Here is a 19,537-nt window from a genome sequence, read left to right as displayed (position 1 = left end):
AAAAACATAACCCTGAATTCCATTGTTTTTTCTCCAAAATGTCAGATTGTCAGATTCTCATCTGTTGTTCATTGTAGCGTATATTGTTTCAATTATTTATACTGTGTTCAGTTGAATGAGAAAAAAGATTTGTGAAAAGGGAAAATGTCATATCAAGGTTCACCATTCTCAACTGCTTGTGGTCAAGATGATTTTGAATTGGACGAGGAAAATGAAGAGTATTTAGATTATGATAGAGATGCAGAAGATCAGGATGAAAGTGACGAAGGTGAGGAATTGATGTTTAAATTAACTACATTAACAATTTTAAATCCTCAATTAATTAAAACTTTCATCACTGTAAATTTCACTAATAATAGGAATTATAAATAATCAAGCATATGCATTTTAGATACCGAAGAAGCGAGCGAAACTGATATGGGAAAGACTGAATATACAGAAATTAAAGAACAGTAAATATTAATAATATTAATATAATAATTTTGTTAATCGAATTACAATGAAAGAAGAATGTTAAAAGTTTTTCAGTTTTATTAATTCTGATACAATTTCTTTGAATAAAATGGTTATTAAGTGACGAATTTTGTTTATGAGTTGTGATTCGCTTTCAACTACGGATATTTTACAGGGTTTATCAAGACAAACTTGCAAGCTTGAAAAAACAATTGCAACAATTGAAAGATGGCACGCATCAGGAGTACAATCGAAAATTAAAAAGGCTCGAGGATCAATATAAAGAAAGGTTTGTAGTATGAATTTTCAATATTGTGCTGAAATAAAGTTTTGAGAAAGTCTTTAGCATGATTCATATATATTGCACTGCAAATTTGCATTTAAACATAATTATTAAGATGTAGAAAGCACCTTTTGGTGTTTTATCGATAAAATACAAAACAAGTTTAAGAGTTTTAAAAATGTTACGCTTTCTTGATTAAGGTTGAGAATGAATGTAATACACCGTGACTATCTTACCGAGTGGGTTGAGAGAGACTATATTCTCGAGAAGAAGGCAGCGGCTAAGGAATTTGAGGAAAAGAAGATTGACTTGAAAGACAATTTACTCACAGACATGGAGGATAAACGGAAAATGATTGAGTCTGATCGACACACGATGGAGCTTACGGGCGATTCGATGGAGGTAAAAGGAGAAATTTATTTTAATTTAGAATATAATTTCGTATTGGAATATGAGACAAAATGAATTATGCTTGTCAGGTGAAACCGGTGATGACGAGGAAATTACGCCGGAGACCGAATGATCCAGTGCCAGAGAAGGTTGAAAAGCGCAGGAAACCTCCACCGGCTCAGTTGAATTACCTCCTAGATGAGAAGGAAATTGACAACGATTTAAAGGCCATCAGTCGGGGGAAAGTGTTGACTACCGTTCGCAAGCCTGGTAAGATTCGGCTCAGATTCTTTCTCACTGCTATTTAGAAATCTGGATTTCATTATTAAAGTGACAAGAAATATTTTACGTTTCTTTTACAGTGGTAATGCAGCACTATAGTCCCGTCAACTTACCGACACCGGCAATAAATATCTCGTCAGACTCTTCGTTAGTGGAAACGCGAATAGAAGATGGAAAACTCTTATATGAAAGAAGATGGTGAGTATTATTACCTGCGGTTCAAGTGTAGAAAGAGAAAAGTGTCTGAAATGAAAAGTTGTCAGTTGTAAATTAATAAATTTCTTTTATTAGGTTTCACCGAGGCCAATCGGTTTACGTTGAAGGCAAAGATTTACAAAGATTTTCGGCAACCATATCGGCCATTGGAAATGATGTGGTGAGTAAATTTGAGAAAGTGGCTTCTTTAAATTTCCCAAGTTTTACACTTTTTTCCTTTTGTTGAAGGTTTGTGTGAAGAAAGTCACGGACGGAAGTAAAGTGAAAGTGTGCATATCTCAATTAAGCAGGGGGAAGATTTCAATCAAACGACGTGCAAATTAAAAGTGATGCTCAAATAAGTTCGTATTGTTGAAATTAGAAAACTGTTTCAGACGTGTACTTATCGCTCAGGCGAGATGAAAATTGTTGATCGCTGTTGTCGCCAATGGGCAGAGAGACTTTGACCTTGCTCGTCTTCTGCCACCAGTAGAACCAGGCTTTCTGGTGGTGTTGAATGACCGCGTACGTCCAAACAAAGTATGAGAAGATGATGAGTGACATCATGGCCAGCAGGGAGTAAGTGGTCCACCGAGCCGGCGGAAAGTGGTCGTAGTTGTTTTGGGAGTAGAAGTCGGCTGCCACAATGCAGACGTACGAGCAGGCGATTGTCAAGGGAGTGACGATGACGCACCGCAGCAGATCGGAGTGGAGATTCCGCACGACAGTGCGTTGCCTCTGCTGACGCAGGCACAGCCAGACCGCAATCGACTCGGCGACTCCGTAGCGGAGGGTTCGCTCCACCTGGAAGTCGTGTCCGCACAGCTCGCAGCTGCTCCTGTTGCTTTCCTCGAGCCACTTCTCCAAGCACGTCAAGTGAATTGCTCCCACAGTTCCCTGCAGATGCACAGTCCGATTGTATATATAATTGTAAATAATTCATATCCACCCGCAAGTATTTCTATCCATCAATCACGTTAATGTACTTTTAGCCTACTTTACTGAGTGTGTTTAGTGTTTTCAAATGAAGAAATGCTGACATTCGACAAATATTCATGTGTTTTATATTACTTTTCTACAATTGCTTTGTAAACATAATATTTTGTTTGTTTTCGTGTAATAAAATTAATTAATCGATTCCTTTAATTTGATCGTCGATTGCAGAGATAGGTATATAATTTAAAAAATTTGCTGTGAGATGAACGAAACAATGGAAGCAATATTTCATTATAAAAGGTTGTGTGTCGATAGAATGGAATTCTAGTTACTTTTCAACTAAGCGTCGAGAATAAATTATATTCTTCAAGACACAGTTTTACACTTTATTTACCTTACATTTGCAGGGGAAAACAATTTGCACATTTCGATGTGATTCGTAACAAATTCGACAACTAAAAACATCTTCCAATCCAGAAGCTCGACTGACTGAAGACGTACTTTCTGGCATAACGTTGTTCTCACCACATTGAATTTCTTTCAATTCCACTTCCACTCTGTCAACGAGCTGCTCCAAAATAGCGCCAACTGAATCAGACATTGCGCGTTCTCTAAAAGTAAGTTTTATTATTATTATTCTTTCTCTAAACTTTATTCGGTTTTTATTCTTGACCACCTGCACAAGTTTGACACTTTTGGGTTATTTTAAAAATCTGATAACTTTTTAATGTTCCCGCTGACTCGCAAAAATTGAATATTGTCAGAAGAATAAAAATTTTATTTTTATTAATTTTCAATGAATAAAACAATTGAGTTTGACAATTTGTCTATAATTACAAAATATATATTTTTTAGACAGAACCATTCTCGCAGTGATTTCTTTGTTTCTCAATGTAGATATATGTACCTATGAGTAAATTTAGTTTTTCTTTTTGTTTGATGCCTTTGCTGAAAAGACTCTTCATGGTCAATAGATATACTGAATGAAATATGATAAAATATTATTGTCACTGACATACTTTTTCTCTTCTCTTTTACTTGAGCGGTGAGTGAATGCGATTATTTTACTTTCTGTTTCTGCCTAATAAATGAAAAATGATTACTGACAATGATTATATTATTTTTATTTATGTTGTTTTAATAGTTGTAATGATGAATGATGAATTTTATTAATATTCAGACTCTAAGCGCATGAATATGTAAATAATTATTTGAAATCCATTTTCACTGGAATGAAAGTGTTTTATAAATCTGAATTAGTGAAAAATTTCGCTGAATTAGAATCAGCGAAACTTGTAGAGACGCTGCCGCAGTATATAACTAATGTGGTACAATCGAAGAGTTTTCAAAAGAATTCATGTGTTCGAGTTTGTTTCCTCAACTGATTGAAGAACCACATTTTTTTACTATCACAATAAATCATGGAATTAACATGTCAAAGCGTACGCTTTGGGCTTCCGTGTCGAATAACGGACACGTACCGAAACGTGATGGAATTCAGAAAATAAAAATGTTTGTATTTCTTTGCCTGAAAGAGTTTGAATTTTGAAAAAATTGAGAAATCAATATTTGGAGGAAGATGCGAGAGAAGGAAGAAAGATATTTGATTGAATTAGGTATGCACTCGACATCAGAGCGAGAGAGAAGGAAAGAAAGAAAGAGCGCAGCAGGCGAAGAGGAGGATTCTTTGAAAATTTGAAAGTTGGATATTGAGGGAAGTGGTAAAAGTGTGGCGTGGGGGGCGAGGTGCGATACGGCGCGGTGAGGCGATTTCCGCGGTCCACCAAATGAAGAGGATCCAGTGACTCAGTATTCGCGCGGAGCGTGCTCGGTGTTGCTTGGTGTTGCTCATTTTTTCACGCCGTCCGTTCGAGTCCGTCCGGTTTCGTTTTCTTTCACTTCCAGTAGAAAAACACCGGCTGGAAAAGAGGCTGTCAACAGTTGGAACTCTTCCTTTTTCAGGATTAAACACTGCCCAAACTTTACAAGTAAATTGCACAAATTTTTTATTCTTACACCTATATAAATAAAAGTTTTCTTATTCTCATTGGTACATTTAAAAAATTTAAAAATTTTAAAAAGTTAGTTATTCTTGAGAAGAAAGTTTAATACTTGAATGAAACATTGCGCTATAATATATTTATATTTATCACCATCAGTGAAAATGCACGTGGATGACTTAAATATATTATTATATTACAAGTTTACAATTAAATATAAATTGTGTTACCAATTACAATAAGATGAACTTTCCGACTTTTCATTTCCAATCTTTGTGTAGTGTAAATATTATATAATAAATAAAACGGCTCCAATTTCAATAGAGAATCTTTCTGGTGATTAAATAATAGCAAATATCGAAAATTGAATCTATGTACATGGATTAAATTATAATTATATAAAAGATTTTAATTGCTTAGTCAGTAAAATTGGTATTGGGAATTTTCCGAAAAATGATGATGAAAAGTGTAATACTTTTATTTTGCTTATAGTTGAAAGAGTGAAGATGCTGTATTTTTGAGGAAGATAAAGTAAATAATATTTTACGTTGCAGTCGTATAAAAAAGTAGTGGCCTTGCCTTATCTTATATGGGACTTTGAAAAAGTTTGGAAGTGCCTGCAACTGTTCCCTCGATATAATGACTTGGAGACTTAGATAACTGTCTCTGGCGCGTCGTTAAGCCAGGAGAGTGTTCGCATTACCGAGTAATATCGCGTCGGATAAGCGATATACATGGTACTAATACACCCCCGTCGCATCCGCCCTGTGGGAGTTGGTGTCCAAGATAGCGTATGTTTGTCCCCTAAAGTGCGCTCTTGTAATAGCTGCACAGCTAGAGTATCTTTTCGCAATTATTCTGGCTTTTAATTAGACGGCCTGCCTGCTCATTTTTATGCACCCACTAAATTACGTTGAACGCGAGCAGAGTATTTTTCATTTCAATTTTTAATTACTGGGCTTCACTTTAAAAACTTTAATTCAGATATTATGGATTTTTAATTTTCGCGCAAACAAAAGTGCAAGTGATATTGGACCGTTTTCTTTCTCAATAAACGAAAGTACAAGTTTTCCGCACTATAAACTCTCAATTAACAACAATAGCACCTTGCTATATAATATAGAAGTAAATATTTTATGCACTCAATTTGATGTAGTAAGCGGAAGAAAATGGAAAAAATGTTATTTATTGATTGTAGATTATGCAAAGGGTTGTGCGTCTGAAATGCGAAATTTGACGACGTTGAACATTAGTAGAAATAAAACATTAGTAGACGGTCAATGACCGAATTATATGTTGAATATGTTAATTATATTTATATATATATATATATATATATATATATATATGCCTCTTGTCCCTCGATGGTAAAATTTATATTAATCATGCGTGTTTTCTCTTTCGAAAATGACGAATGCAAATGAGAGAGACGGAGGCGCGGTAAAGTAAATAAGTGTGAATTTTTGATATCCGTGTCCTTTTAATTAAAATTGACAATTAACGTGTGTTGGAGGAGGAGAATTAATTGAGAGACATTTTTGCGTCTAAGAAGATCGAATTGAACTCGATGGAAATAAGTTGATGCAAATCATGTACCTCTATCGCGGTTATCATGTATGCACATCTCAGTTGGATAATTATAAGCAATAAGCATGCGCTGACCTAATTACTTTTGAAGATGTGCTTGAAATAGAAAATATTCGTGTGATCGATTCTATGTAAATGGTCCGCCGATAATAATTGTGTGCTACGCTTGAGGACAGTTATTTTTGAGACACGTTCTGTCATATCTCTGTTTCATTTCATTTAGACCGCTCGTAATTTTAACCGTTTATTCTCTACTATATACTCACATTTGAAACAATGTTTTTAAGCACTTTAAAATATATTCATTTTAATAAGAAAATAATACATTCTGTTAACGCATAATATATAGTTTTTCGACATTTAATTCAAATAAAACATTTTCCATACAACTTTTATTAAAAACTTTTGCGTCAGTTAATTTATTAAAGTTTCACTTTATTCTCATATGTGATTTGATTGAACAAAATTAATAGATAATTTTTGTATTTTTATAGCACTAAAATATTATTTATTCCAGCATCGCTGCGAATAAAGTTGAGACGAGCTTAAAGACATATAGTCGCTCTTTGTCTTTGCGCCTTTTAATGTAAAAAGCTCTTAAAAATGTAGCCTGCTCTTCGTTTTTTAGCCGAAAGCAGATTCTGGCTGTTGAGTTGACTCTCATCGGTCGTTTCGTGTTACTTTGAAATAGAAGCCTACTAATAAGTCTTTTAGCTATATAGATTATGCTTCCACACTTACTGCATCCGTTAAAGTGTGTCCCGTAATGAGCAACGATATATATTTAATGCGTATATACGTTTCAAGTAAAACAGTTTCTTTTGAATCAATTGTTGCATAATAAAACTTGTGTTTCAGTAAACTGGAATTTCTTCAAGAGGAATTGAATGTTTGATTTGAAAGCAGTAAATATAAATACGGGAAATTCTATTCGCCTTTTCCTTTCTCACTCTCATTATATTTCCAGTTGTTTAATTGAAGCTAATCTGATATTTAAATTGAGAAACTATATTGATCATCATAGAATCAGATCAAGCGCTTAATTGATGTAGCGGTCCCAAGACCTAACGGTCTCACATTCAATAAGTCAGAGGTGCTCAACCAAATGTATATTATTTTTGAGTCTCGTCATTGCCATAAACACGAGAGAAAGAGAAGTGTTTGAATAAAATGAAATAAAATTTCGTGCGAATGTGTCAGTTTTGCAGAATGATATTGCCACTCGTCCTCGCCGCCCTGGTTTTCGAGGGAAGCCACGGCCTTGCCATTGGACAGGAAGAAGCAGAGAATGATGAATTAGCGCGACACTACAGCACGCGATACTCAATCTACGACGAGCCTTACAAAATCGACTTCAAGTACCACAATTACGACCAACTGACTCGGTTTCTGCAGACTACTTCGCACCGCTTCCAAAATCTCACTGCCCTCTACTCCATAGGGAAATCCGTAAAAGGTAGGACAATTATTTATTCTAATTCTCATCAATTTCCAATAACTCCGAAGTAGATGATGTTTGCGCTCAATCTCAGATTGTCTCGAGAATCGCCCTCAGCAAAATGCTTAAAAAATAGATATAAATCAAAGTGAAACGTACGCTTTTCATATATATTCCATTTGCATGTAAATAATACTTTTATAAAATCCGAACCCTTAATATTTAATTCTCTGTGGGACGTCTCTAAATAAAAGACGATTTTTGTATTATCTCGTAAATGTGTCATCTGATGTCAGTGACAGTTTTATTTTGAGTTTGGTTTTAGACGTGTAATTCGCTTTCGCCTATTCTCACTGATACTTCGGATTCCGGAATTCCCGATATAGACGTATAGAGGACATAACGAGAAATCTCACCTCGATATCGAAATACACAGTACAATATGTCTGTCACTTGTTGTTCTTGCTGCGGTTATTCAAACCATATCGATGGAGGACAACTTGTCAATTATTTTTGTCATTCATTTTTAAGTTTTAAGCTGGGACCTTCGATCGAGATTCAAAATAATGACTGTAATCAATAACTAAAATCAACTTTTTATTGCATACAATATATATTCAGATATATAAGATTAAACGGATAATGTAAATTTTTGTCTCGGCAATATTTCGAAGGAGGAGATTCTCGAATGGTCCAAAACTTAATTTGTGAAAAACAGTATAAAGAAAAAAAGCTTTTGCTCAAGTAGTTGTAAAAATTGATGGCGGAATTTTAATTTTGACATTTTGATATGCAAACTTTTTATGAGAAAAAGCTTTCCCTGCATAATTTCACACTTTGCACGTGGTGCTTTTAGCAAATTTTTCTAAAAACTATGCGGCACTCTTGCGCGATTTCGTCATAGTTGTTTTGATTCGATTTATAAAAAGTGCAATAAATTTAATAGTTTTCCTTTTTAATTGCTGAGCGGACTTTTTTTTTTTTTTTTTTTTATTTCCTCATCTATTATATTGCTAACATAAACACAGTTTAATGTAAACTTCTTGTATCTCAATACACCGGGTAATTTGATATGGACACTTTTTTTTTGGCAATGGTTTTATTAACATTAAATATTTTTTATGAAGCTGCAATATAAAATTTTTCAAAATTTCATATTGGTTTTAAACATAAAAAAAATATTGAACTTTAAAATTGAATTTTTAAAAGTAAATGGGTGCCAGTTTCAGCTTATTCATATAATCTTGACCATAAAGTTTACCCTATGCGTTTGTTTTATAATATCTAGAAAGGTGTAAAGTTGGAACGCCCCAGTTTAAGACAAAGGGAAATTCTTAGCTTTAAGAATAAATAATTTAAAAAGAAATTTAAAACATACGAATAAATTGGAGGTAATTCTAAATAAATAAAGCATGTTGTGATAAAAAATAAATTTTCTCCGTGTAACTTTGTTGCAGGCCGCGATCTCTGGGTGATGGTTGTTTCCTCGTCGCCTTATGAACACATGATCGGAAAACCCGATGTTAAGTACGTGGCCAATATACACGGAAACGAGGCTGTAGGTCGCGAGCTGATGTTGCATCTCATTCACGTATGTAAATCCACCGTCCATTGACCTTGTTTGCCTAGCGACTTGCCTCGCTTCTTTTCAGGTCGCCTACTGATTCGAAACACTAAATGTTCTCAACACAACACACCTGAAAATAATAACAATAATAATAAAATAATAATAATAATTCACAAATCATCGTCTCTTGAGCACAGGAATACAAAAAGTTGACCCAATTTCCAATGAAAATTCACCCCTGCGAAGAAATGAAATAATTATTTCCTTTTTGCATGCTTTTCAATTGAATATGTATTGGTAAAGAAGACAAAAGGATTTAATTGAACTGTGTAATTTTTTATAAGCCATTCTTGTTTCTCCAATAAAGTATTGAAAGTGCGACGCGGCGCGGCGACGATGTCCTTTTGTAAATAATTTGACTTGTTTTTTAACATAATTATGGATCGATTTTCACTTTTCCGTCGCGGCGGAACGAATCCAGCAAACACAAGATCTTGAGAGATGGTATTAATATTAATATTCTCGTCTTGAATCATTTGCATTCCGCTGTTGTCGAATTCGCGCGGTAAATACTAATTCGGAAGCGCTTCGATTCTGAAAATTGTGTACACGGCCTCCGCATTTTCAATTAGTGCTTAAATAAGTTTGGCTTCTCTGAGGAATTAAAAAACACAATATATAGTTGAAATTACGTTGCAGTTGCTCGTTACAAACTACAATGTGGATCCGTTCATCACCTGGCTGCTGAACAACACTAGAATTCACATTCTGCCGTCCATGAATCCGGATGGCTTCGAAGTTTCAAAGGAAGGATATTGTGATGGCTCACAAGGGAGGTTAGTGGATAAATTCCAATATATCACCTTCCTTAGAGTTTACGTCGCTTTGTTTAAGATTCGAACATAAAAGTCGGATTACTTTTCTCAGAGAGAAAGAGAGATGAGAAAGAGAGTGTGAAACGCATATGAATATTTATCCGACTTTGTATTATTCGGTTTTCATTGTCGCAAAAATCGATAGTGTTGAGAGAATTCGATTTACGTAAATACCTTTCCTTTTTCAGATATAACGCAAGAGGATTCGATTTGAATCGTAATTTCCCCGACTACTTCAAGCAGAACAATAAAATAAGTCAGCCCGAGACGGACGCAGTGAAAGAGTGGGTTTCGAAAATCCAGTTTGTCCTCTCAGGAAGTCTTCATGGTGGTGCTCTCGTTGCGAGTTATCCATTTGACAACACTCCGAATTCGCGTAAGTCACTTTTTCAATTACTACTTTCATCGCCTGCAGTAAATCATTTTTAAGACGCGCCGCGCGAAAATACTCGCATTGGCTGGAAGCTGGAACTTGATAACCTGACCTGTTTCGCAAAGGTTAAAATAAGATTCAAGTCACTAAAGCAACAATATTGGAAAATTGAAAATTAAGTACACTATTTCGTGGCTAATGAAAATTGATTTTGTCTGAAAGCTTAAAATATTATCACCTACATAATTGTAGGAATAATTTCAAAACCTATTTTATTCTCCATTTTATTGTATGGATTCAAATTAAATTTAAACAACTTTTTTCCAAATTGACAATTTGTTGGTTTAGTGTGGACAATGATTTGTCTCCGCATTCAGTTTCGTGAGGAACCGGAAGACACTCAAATGAAAGAAATAACCGCAATTAGAAAGTGCAACGTAATGGCGAGTTACATAGTGTAACGGTCAAAACAATAGACAATTCAAGTTTAAACAGATAACATTGTCACTTGACAGGATGTGTACAGAAAAGGAACATCCGTAGGTGTGATTGTCCATTAATTTATTATTATTACAGTTACTGTTTAACAATATATGTGAAATAATTCAAAACAGTATTTCATTTAAAATGTTTTAAAGAAAAGTTACAAAAATTAATGCCGTTCCTTTTTCACGCATTCTTAGGAATTTGTCAATCAGCGCCATTATGTGCAGGTAAAACTGAATTTTTACAATATTAAAAGCAGTAAAAAAACACTTATCAATTCATAGGGCAGATGTAGTGGTATTATGATAATAGGTATTAGTTTACGCAGTGTTCGATTTCAGTGCGCAACAAAATTGTGAATGTTTTTAAAGTGCGGGGAGGAAACAGATCCTCTTTCAAATATGCGTAGTCAATTTGGGTTTTCCCCGCTTTTATAAAATTAGATTGTGTTAGAATTTGCGCCGAAATATTTTTCGGAAAAGCCTCGGGTAAAAAGAAAAAAGAAAAAAGAAAAGCAGTTAACTTTGAAACGAAATTAGTATTGCAGATGAGCTACGCGTCGACGCCAAGCATCTCCCCGGACGACGACGTGTTCCGCCACTTGTCGTGGACCTACTCCAAGAACCACGGCACCATGTACAAGGGCAAGGCCTGCTCGCCGACTCAGTCCGGATTCAAGAACGGCATCACGAACGGCGCCGAGTGGTACAGTCTCACGGGAGGCATGCAGGACTTCAACTACGTCTGGAACGGCTGCATGGAGATAACACTCGAAATATCCTGCTGCAAATATCCGCCCGCCAAGGACCTTCCTCACTACTGGGACGAGAACCGAGCTGTAATATGTCACAGATTCTCATTTCAAGCTCAAATACCATAACATACAATAAGTTTAACAGTAATCACGTTTCTCCTTAATATGCTCAATTTTCAGCTTTCTACTTTTATTCTTTCCCTCAGACTAGACAGGCCCGTTTCAATCTTTAAAAACACAGTTTCTACCTTTTCACTCTCCTGACAGACAGACAGACAGACAGACAGTCAGACAGTCAGACTTTTTGTTAACAGTCTTTCTCTTTCAGTCTCTTCTAGCGTTTCTGGCCGAAGCTCACAGAGGCGTTCACGGCTTTGTAATTGACGAAAACGGCAATTATATTGAAAAAGCGTCAGTCAAAATCAAGAATCGCAACATCAGCTTTCTCACCACAAAGTATGGCGAATTCTGGAGAATTCTCTTACCTGGAATCTATAAAATGGAAGTTAGTAGAGCGAAAAGTTAAAATATCTTAAGCTTATTTAGCACTGTACGGTCATTAATTTTAATGCCGCGTATTAATTTGAATAGTTTTATTTTGTTTTTTAATATTTTCTCTCTTTCATTCCCACCAGTGAAAGCGAGAAAATCAAACATACTCATAATAATAAAAAATCTCTTCTCCAAGGTTTATGCCAATGGATACGCTCCCATGGATGTCGACTTTGTGGTAGTCAAGGAGCGTCCGACTCTTCTGAATGTCACTCTTCGCGCAGCAAAGGTAATGTTTGAAAATTCAGTACCTGACCGCAAACGAAATAGGGGGGAATTGGTCGATTGAAACCAACTGTTTTTCAATCCTTACTACCCACATAGCACCATAGTATGAGGTAAGGTTATGTTGAGTACTAATCGTAAGGCACATAAGGTTACACAATATTGCTGCGGTAGACCTGAGGTGAACTAAAAACTTCCGCCATGGAGGTAAGGTTACATGTTAGGGTGTGGTGAGTATATATGATAAGGCCATGGTAACCTTACACGTTAAGGTTAAGGTAACCTTACACGTTAAGGTTGAGGTAACGTTACATGTTAAGGTTGAGGTAAGGTTACATGTCAAGGTTGAGGTAAGGTAATTATTAAGTTGTAAGGTTGAGGTAAGGTTAAGGTAAGGTTGTGATAAATTTACCAGTTATGGAAAATATTGAAAAAATAATTAATAAATAAATATTCAATTAAAAAGTTAGTTTGTTGCTCTTCTCTATTTTGGAAACCTGACATGAAGCAGAAAATTTTGAAAACAAATTTGGGGGGACTGGGATTCGAACCCGGGATCGACGCGCATAAACCTATCATTCTAACTAACTGAGCTAAGTAGAGAACTGGCAGAAGGAAAATTAATGATGCCTTTAAGGTGAACCAAGAAGATGATTAACTCCTTAAAGGCAATATTAATTTTCCTTCTACCAGTTCTCTACTTAGCTCAGTTAGTTAGAATGATAGGTTTATGCGCGTCGATCCCGGGTTCAAATCCCAGTCCCCCCAAATTTGTTTTCAAAATTTTCTGCTTCATGTCAGGTTTCCAAAATAGAGAGGAGCAACAAACTAACTTTTTAATTGAATATTTATTTATTAATTATTTTTTCAATATTTTCCATAACTGGTAAATTTATCACAACCTTACCTTAACCTTACCTCAACCTTACAACTTAATAATTACCTTACCTCAACCTTGACATGTAACCTTACCTCAACCTTAACATGTAACGTTACCTCAACCTTAACGTGTAAGGTTACATCAACCTTAACGTGTAAGGTTACCTTAACCTTAACGTGTAAGGTTACCATGGCCTTATCATATATACTCACCACACCCTAACATGTAACCTTACCTCCATGGCGGAAGTTTTTAGTTCACCTCAGGTCTACCGCAGCAATATTGTGTAACCTTATGTGCCTTACGATTAGTACTCAACATAACCTTACCTCATACTATTGTGCTATGTGGGTATATTATTATTCAAACCGCTTTTTTTATATAGCTGCGTTGATGAAATTGTTTCCTTATTTAAAATTGAAGAATTTTTTATCGTGAGCCAAGAGGTTGAAAAACAGTTGGAAATGCATGAATTATAATGATAAATTAATGATATATAGTGACTCCTATAATTGAAGTGTTGAAATCTTTTTGGAAACTATGAAATGTCACAAACGAGACACACATAAGTTTGCAACACATAAATGTGTTGAATTCGCATACATGCATCAAAAACAAAAACGCGTTTCATCTCTTGTTCGTGCAAGAGTTGCTCTAAAGAGAAATGAAAAGGGTTTTTCACTGAAACCTTTTCAGAGATGCAAAGACATATTTTGCAACGAGAATCTCCGAGGAGCGAACTTGATGGACACACAGGCAAAGTTTAACTATTCGCCGCCCACTCAGGGCTCGGAGATGATCTCAGTTCACGACACGGTCAATAAAGATTCCATCGTTTTTCCCGATTCCTAATAGACCACTCGCGTCTATCGATCTTTAAGCCATTATTTGGCCTTTATCGTAAACGATGTAAGTATTCTCTTTCTCAGCAGTATATGTATGCATCATGCCAAAATCAATGCGCAACCTCATGTACTTTTTTCAATTTTTTCACTCGAAACTTTTCAATTATCAAGGCTAATGGTGCGCATATTATAAGTAAGGACGGTAAGGACCGCAAGTGCCAAGTTGGTTTCAAAACATTTAGCGGCGCATAAATTATCACCATCAGTGTTTCAAAATTCATGGCATCCTGTTATTATTACCATTATTATTATTATTATTATTTAATCCATCAGCTAAAACTGTTACTCTGTGTAGATATATATAATATAAAATGAGAATCGTATATAATGATTATGAATAAAAAGTGTCTTTTAAAAGACTGTATATTAAATATACATAATTAGTTTACGTAGCTGATGGTGACGATGATGGTAATAATAATTTGAAAAGAATTCGAGTGCATAATGTTGCTTTTGCATCTCCAAGCGCTGCTGCAGATATCGCAAATCGCTGCTCGGCTTTTTTCTCATCTCATCGTTATAGTAGTGGCTGAGTGTCTATTCTCAATGAAGAGCAATGAAGAGCTTGAGAGTTATTCACTTTTACTTAGGGTTGCTCGCAGTTTCTTTCTTCCCCTCTCTCATTTCTTTCTGTCTCACTGATCATATGTCTTTGTTCGCATTTTGAAAATAAGGTTGCCTCTCTTACTGCTCTCATTATAATATACAATACCTTCTCTCTCGTGTATTCCCATTTCGCCTTTCCATTGTTCGTTTCAAAACAAATTTTCTCTGATAAATTCACGTCATTTTTGTCGTGTATTGTATTTGCTTATCTCTCAATTTTTCTCTTTCTAGTGTCTAGTGAATGTAATATAATAAAACCTTAATAGGGATAATTTAATTGTCAAAAATTCTGAAACGTGTCTCGAAAGAAAATTACATTTTGCAATAAAACTATAGTTTCATCTAAAGTAGAAGGTTTTAATTAAAATTTTGAATTCGTTGTACTCACTCCAAGTGATTTTCTTTTCGCTTTTAACTTTCTCGATAAAGTTATTTCTGGAATTGAAACCGCTTCTGCTCGGAAGACTGACCAGAAGATGAAGATGCGAGATAATATAATGTCGTCTTAAATGATGCGGACACGTTACTTTCCTGAAATGCGTGCTTTCTTACTCTAGTTAACTGTCTTATTTCATCTTCATTTCGTCTGAATGAGAGCGAGACGCGCTTCATCGAAATAAAACTCATCGAACCTGCTGATGGGATGGGAGTTGGTGCTAAAATTTTGCCTAAACTTCAAGTTTGCTTTATTAAAAATGTTCAAAGACACCTTTTTTATTTGTAAACTTTTTTGTCAAGTATATGAAAAAACTTTCTTTATGTATATCAATTTGCTTCTTTTGAGTCTCTCATTGCAGAATGAAAAAATCGATCCTACGTAGAGAGTCGAGTGAAATTTCAAAAAAGAATGTACAGCTACAGATGATTAAATTTTTTCTCTCTATTTTCTCAAGCATTTCTTTGAAATTTCACTTTTTCTTGAAGAAAAAAACTGAAAAGTAAGACACTCCAATTAGACTAGTTTTATTTGAGAGAAGTGAATAGAAATAATTGTTTATTAAATTTTTCCATCTCTCGCTTGAATAAACCTGGGTTTGTAAAGGTTGGTAATGTACAACATAATCAGGTGGCTTTAAATGCTTCTGGCTTCACTATTAGTCAGTGTTGTTAATTAATTGCCACGAGGCCGTGTAAAATTGCTCGCTCGCCTCGTGGCCTCTACTGCTGGCTCGGAATGTACATGGACAGGTGCCCTTTAAGCGCGGCTTATTAACCTCAGTGCTCCATTAATTAGAAACAAGTCATTATCTCGTCTTTCGAGGGTGGATACATTTATAATAACAATTTGACAAAGTCAAAGACGGGCAAATTCTTTGTTTTCGAATTATCGGGTTCGCAGAGTGGCATTGAGCTCACGAAGCGACGATTGTTTAATGACTTGATGAGGAAATGAAAAAAAGTTGAGAATATATATAAGTGTTTGGGAAAATGGTGAAAGATTCATTTCTGATTGTGAGAGAAGGTAATTTGGTCCTTTGTTGAATTAGAATTAAAAGTGTCGCTAGGTTTCCGGAATGAAGAAGAATCGCGCCCTACTTTCACCGCAGGCGAGCAACATAATCCATTTCGAGTACCATGTCACTATTAATATGTGACAGCCTCGGAAACAGACACGGGCTGATATTATTATTCGCGAGGACAATCCAAGTGATTACATTTTTTTATTTCTTATTTTACAAATTTCTTTATTCATTATACATTCAATTTATTACTTGTTTATTACTTGAATATCAAGAAGCGCATTGTTTGATTTGTAAGTTGACGAAACTTGAATTTGCTCACGAAACTAATTTTCAAGCTCCATAACTAAACAAATTTTCCATTCTTGCGATTTCATAGCTTCTTATTCAGTGGTATTTTCTAAAGAAAATTGAAACATTTACTACTCTGCTTTCTTATTGTGACGTGCATGCATGTTGAGAGAAAATTTCTTATACAACTATTCCGTAATGGACACAGTGATAACTCGTTGTGCGGGCGAATGTTTTGCAAGGATCTGTTGAGTGCTGTTGAGTGCTGTAAATTTTGATTTTGCAATAGAGCCAGGATGATAATGGCGACATCGGTCTGGGAGTGTACGGCGGCGGCGGCGGCGGGGGCGTAGCGGTTCGACCTTATCCACATCGCGACTATACTCTTCACTTGCGACCGAATGCCGGTGCCAGCACGGCCTCCGATACCAACAACGGGATCTTCTCATCGATTAGCAACAGCTTCAACTCCCTAGTAAGCAACATCTTTGGCTGATCTTCCGCTTATCGACCAACACTGGGTCGTCTCATTGCCCTCTTCGCCGTCATCACCTTATCTCACTTCCTGCGAGCGCGAGTTCGAGTCACAAAGCTCGGGCAGAATCCACTGACAATGAGCTAGGAGAGCTGCCGGAACCGAAAAGACCAGGCTTCGATTTCGATAAGCTTGTTCCAAATATTGTTTTAACAAATACTGTCCAAACTCCGAGGAAACCCAAGTCACAATTTTTCCTTAATCATTAAAATAACCAATTAATTTTACACTATTTTCTTGTATAACTTGTTGATTATACAAACAGAAGAGTTGTCAATACAAAAGTATATATATACATGTAAATTAGGTAACAGTGGACCACAATGACACCGATATATTTTTCGCTTTAATCATTTCAAGTTTACTATTAATCTCAAAACATTTTATTGCAAGTTGACTCGTTACTCTCAACGCATTTTGTTTCATGAGAATGTTAATGTTCTGCTTCTTCTTCTTCTTCTTCTTGCGCCAACTCCAAGCACAGGCTAATATGGTATCGATACTTTTTAACTGACTCGAGTTCATCATTCCAACGTCGATATTTTTAATAATCCTCCCTTCACCCCTCGCATTCACAAAGCAAAATTTCAAATACGTTTGCGAACTATTGTAAGTGCGCGCAGAGAAAAATGTTCGATTTCGACATCCCATCACTATGACAATATATCTTCAAGATCATCACTGTTTTCTGTCCAGCACGAATAGTATCGCAATAGTAAAGGGAGAAACATAGAGACTTTTCAATTATTTTTTTACCACTGATTAAAGCAACAACGTTGAAGACGAAGCGTGTTAAAGATATCTGAAGATTATCATTATCAACCAATAAAAATGATGTGATGCCTCTACAAAACTGCCGATAGGTGTAAATTTAGAGGTAAAACTGCCGTGATCCTCCACTACCTAGAATGTAGTTATTTATTGAAGAAATGATTCGTATTTATCTAAAAGATGCAACGCAAAGAATTAGTTGGTAGTGCGCATAATGTAATTATAATATATGAATACTTATTGAAGAGAATTAAAATATTTGACATCTGTAGAAAAAAAGATGGTGGATTCTTCGTATTTTACAAAATTGTCAAATGCAATGTCAAATAATTATAGTCTTTATATTAATAGTGCAACGTCGAAATGCAAACACCGATATTGCATTATTATTTATAGTAGGTAGTAAACGGTTTTCATTGTCGTTGAAAAATTTATTTATATTTTCGATGATTTCAAATAATGAATACTGCATTTCTGTAGTCTTCAACATGTTATTATTATACGTAATCTGTTCTCATGAAAGCGCATTATAGGAAAAGTGGTTATAGTAGGGATTATCCAAAGCGGCTTATAAAAATTTTCCTACTTTTTTCGCAAACACACATGTCAAATAATTATTACAAGAAAAGCATTGACAATATTTTTAATTACTTTCAATATTTCTATAAATATTATTTCATTGCATATTGAAATGATTAAAATTTTATTAATGTTTCGATTTTCATCTAATCTTCCAAAACATACCTAATATTTATTAAAAAAATAAGAATATTAAAATTTTAAAAGAATAATTTCTTCACTAATAAGTGACAAAAACTAGTTATTTTACTTTATAGTTATGTACCTATTAAGTTTTATTAAAATGTATTTATTATATTTACTAAAATAATTTTTCAAGACTGAAGAAAAAAGTAAGCTATATAAGACAAAAAAATATTATTCAAATTATTGTCCTCAAAAATAATATTAACAACTCTTTTTTCTCGTGATAGTGCAAATGTCAAATTCTAATGTATTCTTAAGAATCGAGGAACTAAATATGGAAACAAGTGAAAAAACTCAAGTGCGCATTGAAACTCGTTTAAAAAACTTGTCGGAAAATTATTAATTATTACGCAAACCATAAATTTTTTAAGCCCAATACTACTTTTCCAATAATATCTTTTCGTATACATATATAGAATAATCATTTACAAGAACATTCTTCTGTTCCTTATATTATTCTCACACTAGGTTACCTATACTTATTATGTACTTTATTATTTATTATATAAATTCTATATATATTTATTTCTTTATGTATAAAATAATATTGTTCTCTCCAAAAAGAATTTACAAGACTTTTCTTGAAATATTCACTTTACACAGTTTACTGCGTTTGACTTGGATATAATTAAATATAAATTAATTAATAATGAACTTGTCTTTTAGAAGAATATGTATATTCGTGAATATTTCATGCGTGATAATTTTTTAGAGGTAATACATGTATATTTAACGAGAATTGTAAATTTTATTGCAGATTGTTGATGTACTTTGATAAGCATATAGGTATAGAATGTTAACTTAAAGCATCCAAGTTCTTGTTTACTGCGAATAGAATAAAAAAACAACAATGAAACACAGCAGACTCTATTTTTAGAAGTATGTCAGAAGAAATAAATAAATAAATAAATATGTTTAAAACAATAAA

General features: G+C 34.6%; 4 protein-coding genes across 7 annotated transcripts; 2 read left to right on the top strand and 2 right to left on the bottom strand.

The window, feature by feature from the left end:
• Positions 1-11: 11 nt before the first annotated feature.
• On the top strand, positions 12-1,994 carry LOC122500825 (sin3 histone deacetylase corepressor complex component SDS3). The gene is made up of 8 exons (XM_043609949.1): positions 12-268; positions 392-452; positions 629-742; positions 937-1,138; positions 1,216-1,396; positions 1,489-1,606; positions 1,700-1,784; positions 1,853-1,994. The coding sequence occupies exons 1-8, from the start codon at positions 145-147 to the stop codon at positions 1,946-1,948; spliced, it is 981 nt and encodes a 326-aa protein (XP_043465884.1). The 5' UTR covers positions 12-144; the 3' UTR covers positions 1,949-1,994.
• LOC122500775 (E3 ubiquitin-protein ligase MARCHF2-like) lies at positions 1,982-2,536 on the bottom strand (the record flags this gene model as incomplete). The annotated part of the gene is made up of 1 exon (XM_043609860.1): positions 1,982-2,536. A coding segment is annotated over one exon (555 nt), but the record flags the coding sequence as incomplete, so codon positions are not given.
• Positions 2,537-2,740: 204 nt separating this feature from the next.
• Positions 2,741-4,129, bottom strand: LOC122500827. Its single transcript, XM_043609951.1, has 2 exons — positions 3,447-4,129; positions 2,741-3,150 (listed from the first exon to the last, which is right to left on the bottom strand). Exons 1-2 carry the CDS (start codon positions 3,554-3,556, stop codon positions 2,919-2,921), a joined length of 342 nt encoding a protein of 113 aa, XP_043465886.1. The 5' UTR covers positions 3,557-4,129; the 3' UTR covers positions 2,741-2,918.
• A 214-nt stretch (positions 4,130-4,343) lies between these two features.
• LOC122500823 (carboxypeptidase M) lies at positions 4,344-19,537 on the top strand. Of its 4 annotated transcripts, XR_006301515.1 has the most exons (11): positions 4,344-4,527; positions 7,327-7,582; positions 9,022-9,155; positions 9,831-9,967; positions 10,195-10,382; positions 11,063-11,092; positions 11,405-11,703; positions 11,948-12,124; positions 12,308-12,400; positions 13,973-14,185; positions 16,828-16,965. XR_006301515.1 is itself a non-coding variant. In XM_043609942.1 (10 exons), exons 2-10 carry the CDS (start codon positions 7,336-7,338, stop codon positions 17,032-17,034), a joined length of 1,512 nt encoding a protein of 503 aa, XP_043465877.1. In that variant the 5' UTR covers positions 4,345-4,527; positions 7,327-7,335; the 3' UTR covers positions 17,035-19,537. The 4 variants fall into 4 exon arrangements, 3 of the variants coding, with proteins under 3 accessions (XP_043465877.1, XP_043465879.1, XP_043465878.1); XM_043609942.1 differs by lacking the exon at positions 13,973-14,185 and having other exon boundaries at positions 4,345-4,527; positions 16,828-19,537; XM_043609944.1 differs by lacking the exons at positions 7,327-7,582; positions 13,973-14,185 and having other exon boundaries at positions 4,345-4,527; positions 16,828-19,537.

This window comes from Leptopilina heterotoma, unplaced genomic scaffold, assembly GCF_015476425.1.
Source record: "Leptopilina heterotoma isolate Lh14 unplaced genomic scaffold, ASM1547642v1 Lhet_191, whole genome shotgun sequence".
Taxonomy (NCBI): domain Eukaryota; kingdom Metazoa; phylum Arthropoda; class Insecta; order Hymenoptera; family Figitidae; genus Leptopilina; species Leptopilina heterotoma.
Note: the sequence above shows the minus strand (reverse complement) of the source record. Positions and strands in the feature narration are given on the sequence as shown.

Excerpts from the sequence above, each read along its gene's own strand:
- LOC122500825 (XM_043609949.1), top strand. The coding sequence starts at position 145 with ATGTCATATCAAGGTTCACCATTCTCAACTGCTTGTGGTCAAGATGAT. Across the intron at positions 1,397-1,488 it reads GACTACCGTTCGCAAGCCTG|TGGTAATGCAGCACTATAGT; the intron begins GTAAGATTCGGC and ends TTTCTTTTACAG. Across the intron at positions 1,607-1,699 it reads CTCTTATATGAAAGAAGATG|GTTTCACCGAGGCCAATCGG; the intron begins GTGAGTATTATT and ends TTCTTTTATTAG.
- LOC122500827 (XM_043609951.1), bottom strand. The coding sequence starts at position 3,556 with ATGTCAGTGACAATAATATTTTATCATATTTCATTCAGTATATCTATT. Across the intron at positions 3,151-3,446 it reads AAAACTAAATTTACTCATAG|AGAACGCGCAATGTCTGATT; the intron begins GTACATATATCT and ends ACTTACTTTTAG.
- LOC122500823 (XM_043609942.1), top strand. The coding sequence starts at position 7,336 with ATGATATTGCCACTCGTCCTCGCCGCCCTGGTTTTCGAGGGAAGCCAC. Across the intron at positions 9,156-9,830 it reads TGATGTTGCATCTCATTCAC|TTGCTCGTTACAAACTACAA; the intron begins GTATGTAAATCC and ends ATTACGTTGCAG. Across the intron at positions 11,704-11,947 it reads ACTGGGACGAGAACCGAGCT|TCTCTTCTAGCGTTTCTGGC; the intron begins GTAATATGTCAC and ends TTTCTCTTTCAG.